Source organism: Rhineura floridana, chromosome 13 (assembly GCF_030035675.1).
Source record: "Rhineura floridana isolate rRhiFlo1 chromosome 13, rRhiFlo1.hap2, whole genome shotgun sequence".
NCBI classification, from domain to species: Eukaryota; Metazoa; Chordata; class Lepidosauria; order Squamata; family Rhineuridae; genus Rhineura; species Rhineura floridana.
Genome location: NC_084492.1, coordinates 35,826,932 through 35,837,214, shown reverse-complemented (window position 1 = coordinate 35,837,214; position 10,283 = coordinate 35,826,932). Strand labels below are relative to the sequence as shown.

At 49.1% G+C, this 10,283-nt stretch overlaps 1 protein-coding gene across 1 annotated transcript; it reads left to right on the top strand.

Annotated features, from left to right (window-relative positions):
• The first annotated feature begins 6,186 nt into the window (after window positions 1-6,186).
• On the top strand, window positions 6,187-9,386 carry FOXL1 (forkhead box L1). The gene is made up of 2 exons (XM_061593975.1): window positions 6,187-7,492; window positions 8,600-9,386. Exons 1-2 carry the CDS (start codon window positions 6,379-6,381, stop codon window positions 8,686-8,688), a joined length of 1,203 nt encoding a protein of 400 aa, XP_061449959.1. The 5' UTR covers window positions 6,187-6,378; the 3' UTR covers window positions 8,689-9,386.
• The last annotated feature ends 897 nt before the right edge of the window (window positions 9,387-10,283 follow it).

Below are 10,283 nucleotides of genomic sequence, written 5' to 3'. Positions count from 1 at the left end.
AAGCTTCATGTGTGAAGTACAGTCTCACAAGTTTGGGATTATTATGTAGAACAAAGGTGGCTAACTCTTTGGTCTGATTGTCAGCCACCCCTCTGAAGGCTACATGCCAGCAGTGGGCATGTCCAATGTATATTTGAAATATGCATACACACACCTGCAGCACTCAGTCTCTATAACACACAACACTCCGCCACAGTAGTAAAACTGGTTTTTCAAACCTATTTGAATCTGCGAGGAAGGCTAATCCAAGAGGTGGGGAATCTGTGGCCTTTCAGATGTTGCTTGACTCCAGCCCTCCTTGACCCCAGCCAGCAAGGCCAATGGTCACAGAGAATGGAGTCCAGCAACATCTGGAGGATCACTGGCTCCTCAGCCCTGACTCCACAATGTTCACAAGTGATACTTAAAATAAAGGTGTGTTCTTGCATTCCCTGTCTCTGTGATTTCAATAAAACCAACCAACCTTGCATTGGCTCCTACAGGGCTGGGGTACCTGTGACCCTCCGGATGCTGCTGGACTACAACTCCCATTATCCTTGACCACTGGCCATGGTGGTTGGGACTGATGGGAGATGGAGTCCAACCATGTCTGGAGGGCATAGGTTCCCCAGCTCTGAGCTACTAGGATGAATCTTCCATTTAAAACAGTTTCTTTTCCTGCTTTTATCCTGCATTCACAATGTTTACAACTGACACAATCCAGATGCCAGCCTGTTTTCACACTAGGCAGTTAAAAAAAAACAGAAAAAAGGGGACGATTTCTCTCTTGCACTCTTTATGCCACGTGTGAATGCTGCCAGGGCAAGACAGAATGTGTGAGAGAAGTCACACACACACATGCTGCACGACACAGGTTTTATATTGGCATTGACAGACTCATTTAAGGAAAAGCAGACACAAGAGGCAGCCTCATGTTTTTTTTTTTTAAAAAATAAGGCTTCAATTGGCTTCGTTTTAAATCAGCTCCGGATGTCAATGTAACCTATTGGCTGTGCTGCAACACACACTAGATTGTTCTGCTGAATTCTCTCCAGGGGTGGATGGACCTGCCAAGAGGCAGCTGGGGTTGGGTTTTTTTTGGGAGGGGGAGAGGAGGACCATCAAAGGGCAGCAAATGGTCAATGATTTACTTTTATACCTTTGTCACTATGTTGGTTGCTTTCCTGCCCATGGGCACTGAAATGTTTTGCACCATCGCAGGTTATCTCCTGAAATAACTGTAACTGCACATGAGATGAGAACATAGGAGGCTGCCTTAGTGTGAGAGTCAGACCACTGGACATCTAGCTCAGTATTGTCAGCAATGGCTGGCAGTGGCTCCCCAGCCATTCTTGGAGATGCCGGGGATTGAACCTGGAACCTTCTGCATGCAAGGCAGATGCTCTACCACTGAGTTACAGCCCTTCCCTAAGTCAGAAGTGAGAGACAGGATCTGACCTACTTCTGAGGGTCAACTATACCTCGAAAAAGGTGGTATGACGGAGGCTTTGGTTCCTGGTGTACATAATCATTTCTTTTCTTCCACTCTTGTCTCTGGTCAAATAAGATATGGGAAGTTTTTCAAGCACTGTTTGTACTATTATCATCAAGCAAGATGATTCTCACCCACAACAACCCAGTGAGGTAGGCTGAAATGTAGTGTCTGGCCCAAGACCATCCAGTGAGCTTCAGGGATCTGAACTTCTGCCTGCCTATTTGAAGCCCAGGACTCTACTATGCCACATTGGCTAGGAACATAAGGAGCTGTCTTATACAGAATCAGACCATTGGTCTATGTAGCTCAGTACTGCTCAGACATTGATTGGGAGCAGCTTTCCAGACTGAGGCCTTTCCCAGACTTATCTGAAGATGCTGAGGACTGGACTTGGGACCTCCTACATGCAAAATAGGTACTCTGCCACTGAGCTACAGCCTTCCCCAGAATTCCTCTCAACAAAGATGGCCATGGGGTGCACAACATGGGCAAAAATGTGTCATTCATACTATTGGGTTCAATGAGAAGCTTGCTTATTCCCAATACGTGCCACCTTCAATTCTTGGTGGTGGTGGTGGTGGACTATCTCCATCTTCAGAAGATGACCCAGTGGTTCCAGTGCAAAACCCCATGATCAAGGTTTTGGGGCACCTTTTAGAAAGGCTATAGCATTGTAAGGCTTATTAGTTTTGGTTGGGAAATGATGAAGACTTCAACCCAATGCAGTTACATGGGAGTAAATCCCACTGAATTCAGTGGAACATTTTTTCCATGCACAGGGCTGTTATGGGGGGAGGGAGGCACATGGAATGATGTTATAGACTTATGCATGCTGTGGAGAAAGTGGGCAGAGAAAGAGAGGCATTTTTCTCCCTCTCTCATTAAACTAGAAGTGGGGTTATCCATTGCTGCTGCCTGATAATACATCCAGGACAGACCAAATAAAAAAGAGTCCATCTTTTGTTGTTGTTATGTGCCTTCAAGTCGATCACAACTGATGGCGACCCTACAAATCAGCGACCTCCAATAGCATCTATCATGAACCACCCTGTTCAGATCTTGTAAGTTCAGATATGCGGCTTCCTTTACGGAATCAATCCATCTCTTATTTGGCCTTCCTCTTTTTGTACTCCCTTCTCTTTTTCCCAGCATTATTGTCTTTTCTAGTGAATCATGTCTTCTCATGATGTGTCCAAAGTATGATAACCTCAGTTTCATCATTTTAACTTCCAGTGATAGTTCTGGTTTAATTTGTTCTAACACCCAATTATTTGTCTTTTTCGCAGTCCATGGTATGCGCAAAGCCCTCCTCCAACACCACATGTCAAATGAGTTGATTTTTCTCTTATCCACTTTTTTCACTGTGGAATGGTAGTTCTGGTTTAATTTGTTCTGTTACATCAGGCAAATTACCTTCTGGAACTCATTGACAGAAGCTGTGATGATGGCCCCTCTGCCACAGATTCTTCAAAGGGGAATCAGGAAAATTCATGGATTGGAAAAGATCTACCTACCAATGACTGCATACATGCTAACCCATTTGTAGTGCAAAAATGTAGTTTTTCTCAGTGCAGAGTTGTTCCTGTTCCTGTTGTCAATCAATGCAGATTGATTCTAGATCCTGCCATCCACAAGGGAAGGGGTGGTTATTTGATAACACATTTCTAAGCCCTCCTCTTGATTAGGTTACCCATGCCTTTTCCTGCCCCAGGTAAATGAAGAAAGAAGTGGTAATTGCGATCTTGGTGTGAGGGATGGGAGACAAATTCAATTCAGTTTGCATTTAAAGCCGAATTTATCGAATGTGCACTTTCTGAAACAATATGAGAACCGAAACACAGCTATCCTTCGATATTTGTACTTATCCGAATTTTGTGATGCAGTTCTCCAACCAATATGTACAAAAATGCATTTATTAAGGGGAAATGTGCATAAAAATGAATATATTAATGAAAATAACATACAAAATGCATATTAGGAGACATTGCTTGCAAAAATTGTGTCACAAAAATGTGTTTAGTAGAAGTATGCACTAAAATGCTAAAGAATTTTCATGAGGATTTACAGAAAAGGCAAATTGCTGCAGAACTGAATTTAAGACTGGAACTATGAGAAACGGAGAGAACCAACATTGACAGACCTTCCATTTCGATGTATACACCCACCCATGGCATCATGGAGCAGGTATGGATACTCACACCCCTGGCCAGGAGTGTCTACATCTGTTTTCATCTCTTTTCAAATGGACACACTGCGGAGTAGTGCAGAATCCATCTGCAACGAGCTTTCCTTTTCAGAATGAAACCAGTTTCTCAAGAAGCACTTTTCAGAGTGGGAAAATATGCAGTAGATCTAGATTGTGTGCAGACTAGGTGGAAAAAACAAGTACTTCAACTCTGCTGGTGCTAGAATAAAATGCTGTGTATACCCAGTCTCGAGCATTGTTCAGGATATTTGGGGGGGGGAGATGGGGGACAGCTTTTGCCTTCATGCCCAGCTTGTGGGCTTCTTCTCAGGGAATCATGTGGCTGGCCTCTGCTGAAATAGGAAGCTGGTCTAGAAAGGCTTTTGTTCTGATCCTGTCAGGCAGGGATGAGGAAAATATGGTTCTCTGGATATTGCTGGACTCAAGTTTCCATCATCCCTGACCATTCTCGTCGCGGATGAAAGGCACTGTGAGTCCAACAGCATAAGAATAAGTGCCCTGCTTGAAAGGACCCAAGGGCCATCCAGCCCAGCATTCCATTCAGTGGTGGCTAGTGGCTCATCAGTGCAGCAGTGGAATCCGCTCCAGGTATTCGTCTGAACTTTCAAGGAGCTGCCCAAGGTGCTGCACCTTGGACATCTCCTTGAAAGTTCAGAGGAAAACCCGGAGCGGATTCCACTGCTGCACTGACATGGAGCACAAGCCACCACTGGTTCTGTCCCCTCATTGACAACCAGATGCCTCTAGAAAGCCCACAAGCAGCACCAAGTGCAAGAGCATTCTCCCGCTGGTGATCCCCAGAAGGTGGTACTCAGAGGCATAAAAATACTAGAGGTAACATACAGCCATCACCATGACTACTAGCCATTGACAGCCTTATCCTCCTATGAAATTGTCTACCCCCCCCCATTTAAAGCCTCCTGCAGTGGTGGCTGGTGCCCCTTTGGAAAGATGGGGCAGAAGGCAGGGAATTCAATCAGCAGGTGGAGCCAGTTTTACCCCCATCCTCATCCCTGCTGATTTCTACAAGGGCAATGCTAACACGAAGGAGGAAGAGGAACCTTGACAGGCGGTACCAACTCTGGACTGGTTGTACATCAGAAGGCAGGCAGGTGCGGGCTAGCAGGCAGCAGACTGAGGTTGCTGGGACAAAGCCCCATTCGCTGTAATGGACCAAGTCCACCAGCCCCTTGGAGTCACTGGCCATCACAACATCTTCTGGTCTCCAATCTCACAGACTAACACTGTGCTGTGTGCAAAAAGAAGTCCTTCCTTTTGTCTGTTCTCAAATCTCCTGACATCTGGAGGGTCACAAGTCCTCAGCTCTTTGCAGGAGGGCAGGAACAGAGGAACCTGTGGCCTTCTAGAGGTTGGGGACAACAAGTCCCATTGTTCCTGACAATTAGCCATGCTGGCTGGGGCCCATGGGAGGTGGAGTCCTAACCCAAAGGCCACAGACATGACGGAAGTGTATAAAATTATGTGTGGCATGGAGAAAGTGGGTAGAGGAAAGTTTTCCATCTGTCATAACACCAGGACTCAGGGACATCCAATGAAGTTGAATGTTGGAAGATTCAGGACAGACAAAAAGAAGCCCTTCTTCATGCAGCTCATAGTTAAACTATGGAATTCACCCCCACAAGAGGCCGTGATGGCCACCAACTTGGATGGCTTTAAAAGAAGATTAGACAGATTCATGGTGGATCAGGCTATTGACGGCTAGTAGCCATGATGGCTATGCTACTCGGAGGCTGAATGCTTCTGAATGCCAGTTGCTGGAAACTGCAGGAGAGGAAAGCGCTCTTGTGCTGGGATCCTGCTTGTGAACTTCCCATGGGCATCTATCTGGTTGGCCACTGTGAGAACAGGATGCTGGACTAGATGGGCTACTGGCCTGATCCAGCATGGCTCTTCTTACGTTCTTACGACGTTCCTGAGATTCTTACGCTCGGCAGCGGTTACCCGATTTTGAAAGGCGACAACCCTCCCCCCACCTCCCTTTGCCATTGACATGGGAGCGTGAAAGAGAGCCAGACCGAGCCGTGCTAGCGAACTCCCCTCTGGCTTCCCGTCTTTTCCCTTCTCAGCCCCAGCAGCGACTCTCGGCTGCTTTCCGCGCTTCCAGCCAGCGTCAATGGGGTTGGGGAGGGGGTGGACGTGAGATTTCAAACATCAGATCCGTGCGTTTATATATTGGGTGCCCGGAAATTTTTCCAAATAAACACAGCTTGATTCGACTTGGGTGGGCAGACTTATCAACAGACTAATGCTATAAACAAATGAGGGGAGCGCCGGGGAGACCCATTGGCTGGTACGGGCGAGCCACGTGGAAGGGCTGCAGTTGCCGCGCAGAGTTTTAATTAATGTGGGTGGGCCGGGGGCGCGCAAACGGCTGTTTATCGGAGACAATTTATTTTCCAGCGCTAAGTCAACATATAATCGCAAACTTACAACAATTATTTCACATTTCCTCCCGCCCCCCTTCTCCTTCTCTCTCTCCCCCACAACACCCCCCTTGGGGGAAAAAAAGCGCTATGAAGAAGGGAGAGACGGAGAAGAGTCCAAAGCCAGCCGAGGAGGAACGGTCGCCGCCACCATCTCCATCCTCCCAGCGCAGGCAGCTCTGGGGGAGCCCTAGAGGGGAGCCCCCCTTTCCTTGGCCCTCGCGCGAGACACCCGGAGTCGCTTCGGATCTGCCATGAGCCAGCTGTACAGCAGCCCCCTCCCTCCTGCCCTGGGCAGCTCCCCGCTGGTCTACCTCTACGGGGCGGAGCGGGGAGGGCTTCCCCGGGCGCTGGGCTTCGCCTCCGCGGGGGTCCTCTCCCGGCAGGAGCCCCCGCAGAAGCCTCCGTACAGCTACATCGCCCTGATCGCCATGGCCATCAAGGAAGCCCCGGAGCAGAAAGTGACCCTCAACGGCATCTACCAGTTCATCATGGAGAGGTTCCCCTTCTACCACGACAACAAACAAGGCTGGCAGAACTCCATCCGGCACAACCTCTCGCTCAACGACTGCTTCGTCAAGGTCCCCAGGGAGAAGGGGCGGCCGGGCAAAGGGAGCTACTGGACTCTGGACCCCAGGTGCCTGGACATGTTCGAGCACGGGAACTACCGGCGGAGGAAGAGGAAGCCCAAAGCCGGCGGGAGCCCCGTCGGAGGGGAGGACGCGGAGCTGACGGAGAGGGACCGAGGCGCCCGAGGTGGACACGCGTCCGAGGCCCAAGGCAAGAGGCCGCGGGAGAGCCGCTCCCACCCACACCACCATCACCTGTTCTCCATCAAGCCCACCGTAGGCGAAGACTCGGTGCCAACCTTTAGACAGGATGAGGAGGACTCCAGGGCCAGACTGGACCCGGCGAAGGGAGGGGAGAAAGGAGGAGGGATCGGCCCTGTATCAGGCCCAAGCGGCCTCGGCAGTCACCTCCAGCTGACCCCGTCCAGCTGCGCGGCTATTCGGAGCCACTTGGCGCGCCTCGCGCCTTCCCCCAAGGACCAGGCGCGCGTCGAGGGAGAGGGTGCTTCTGGGAGCGCAGGGGCGCCGGCGGCAGCCGGTAGGCTCCTCCAAGAACCGTCCCCTTTGGAGGCGCCCCGGGGAGTCTCCGCGGCCAGCCAGGCTCCCCCCGAAGCTGCCAGGAGCTCCGCCAAGCCGCAGAGCTTCAGCATAGAGAGCATTCTCTCCAGGAAAGGCCTCCACAGGCCGGGCCCCAAAGGCGTCTCCAAACTGGACGGCCTCGCCGGCGGCTGCCTACTGGCCAGTGTCGAGACCCGCCCGACTTTCAACGCCTCGCTGGTGCTAGATCCCCAGATTCAAGGTAGATTTTACCAGCTCGGCATCCCTTTCCTGTCTTATCTGCCTCTCCGCTTTCCCGAGACTGTCTTTCACTTCCAGTAGCACCCCCGCCGGCCGCTCGCTCGGGCTGTGCGCCTCCGACAGTTCCGAGGAGGCCGCAAACCAACCAGACGTCGAGCAGGTTTCGGGGGCTGCTGGCGCTCCTTCGTTCGGTATGCGTGCCCAGGGCGATTGGGATTCTCACGTGCAACGTCTAACCCGAGTCAGCCCTCTCAAGTCTCCCCCTGCGCCCCCCGTTTTTTTAAAAAACAATCCAGGGAAAATCACCCTATCGTCTGGATATGGAATATACACGCACATGCACTGCCGCCGGTTGCCAGCTCAGCTGATTTCTCCGCTTCTGAGGCGTTTTCGCTCTAGTGTCGGAAGAGGCACCCAGGGGAGCGCCGCGGTTTGTTTAACTGCTTTGCGGATCGCGACTGCAAAGGGAATAAACCATAATTCCTCCCTTGGGCTTGGGAGGGCTCTTCCCACCCACCCGGCGTGTTTGTCTGAGAATGTTTCAACGCCCCGGAGCAAGAACTTTTTAAGGCCCGTTTTCCTGGGGATCAACTCCTGTCGAACACAATGGAACTTTCATTTCGGGCAAAAAGCGCACAGGATTGCATTGTGAAGGCTGCGATTCAAAGCCAATTAATTGTGCTTCAGAGTCAATCTCATGGAAAACGTGTGGGATTTTCTGCCGGTTAAACAGAACATGCAAAGCACGTTCTAAGCAGCTGAATTTCTGTTTTCCCACCCTCTCTCTCCCCCCCCCCCCGCCTTGCCCCAGTTCTGTGTCTCTGTTCCCGTCTTATTCCAGTCGCTTCTGCATGTGAAAAGACAGACCCAGTTGTTTGTCTCCGGCCTCCAAAGAAATGGCTTTCTAATCAGTTTGCTCAAAGTGCCTTAGGATTTTGAATGAATACGAATCTTGCCTTCTTAAAGAAAATAATCAAATCATGCGGAATGGACTTTATTTCTGTAGATATATAAACTGTCACGCAGCTCTGGGTGGGGGTTATTCCAGATCATTTGCTTCTTGTTTCTATTACTTGTCAAGCCCTCTTAACAGCATGTCTCTATTTAGGAAGAAAACGCCCCATAAGATGCCTTCCTCTTTCTCTGTCTGTCTGTCTGTTGTTGGAAGCTGTTTCTATCCCAACTGGACCTCATTAGAGTCACCAGCAGAGCAATCCAACTCAGAGGAAGCTGGGGTAAGTTGTGCTGGAGTTCTGCTGCATCCAGTTGCCATTCAGGAGCCTCTGGGTTGGCTGAACGCCAGCTCAGACGGAAGCTGTGTGCAGGGACCATGAAATAAAAGCCTGCCCTCCCAAATACCCCTACCAGGGACTCAGCTCTCTCCATTGACTTCTATTGCAATTATTTTCTTGGACTGAACTTTTTCCTGGTGTAACTTTTTCCTGGATTGGGACCTGCAGGAGCACTCCGAACACAAGTTGGATGTGGCCTAAGCCCCCTAATCTCAGGCCTGCCCCCAACATACCCCTTTTTTGGATCTTATGCCAGCTTCCGCCGGCTCCACTTCTGCCGGTCCTAGCGGAACCAGCTGGATCTGTCCTGGCTTAGCTGAGCCAGGGACCAGGACTTACGCCAGCGTAGCCCAGTTGAGCCAGGACCCAGCAGGCTCAGCTGGAGATCTGCCATATCCAACTCCCCTCGGCCTGGTGTAAATGCGAGTTGGATTGTGCCCTAACAAAGCAATTGACCAGCCTGATAAACCCCCACCTGATGTGTGGCTTACAGGGAAGCTAGAGAAATCCTCCAGAGATATCAAGAAACACTTTCTCTTAGCCTTTAGTTGTTATTTTTTTTAAAAAAATCATAAGACATTCTTTTGTTCTTGCTATAAATAAACAAGGCTGTCTTTTGTATATTAGTCCGTAAATATCTTTATGATGTTTTGTAATAAAAAACCTAATTTTTTTTTCAGATTTTCATTAAGAAACAAAACCTATATTCAATAAAATATTTTGTCAAAACAAGGCTTATTGATTTATCTTGTTGTTCCAGATCATTACTTCCCATGCACACTCTTTACACTGAAGGAGGATGAAGTGTAGATGTGTAGGTGTGTAGAGGATATTTGTGTAGACTTTGGTTACAGTGATGGCCAAAGAGCTTGTTCAGGAGGCCAAGAGCCCATCCATGCCAGCTCATAAGTAAATGGCATTGCCTTCAATGGGACTTACTCCCAAGTAAATGTGCAGAGGATTGCTACCCAAATGGGGAGTCCTGCCCTCACCCAGTGCCAGTTTATTATTCCCAGAAGAACCCATCTCTATTAATTATGAGCTATATACAAAGTCACTACAACAAATTATTGTAAAACATGTTTTGCAATCCATAGCGTAGACTGGTGACAAGGGTGGTGGGCATCCACAAAAGCAGTGCTTGCAACCCATAGCACTATTTATTTATTTATTGCATTTGTATACGGCCCCATAGCCAAAGCTCTCTGGGCAGTTTACAACAATTAAAAACATTAAAAACAAATATACAAATTTAAAAACACATTTTTTAAAAAAGCAACTTTAAAACACATGCTAAAATGCCTGGGAGAAGAGGAAAGTATTGACCTGGCGCCGAAAAAATCTCATGCCTGTTTATTTAGATGTAATTAATTTCAATGGCCTTACTCACCAGAAGTAAATGGGCACAGAAGTAGACATTCAAGAGTAGGCCCTGAAGCCTTGCTGTGAAATATACTTTGCGTGCAGAAGGCCCCAGGTTCACTTCCTGGCAGTTGGGGC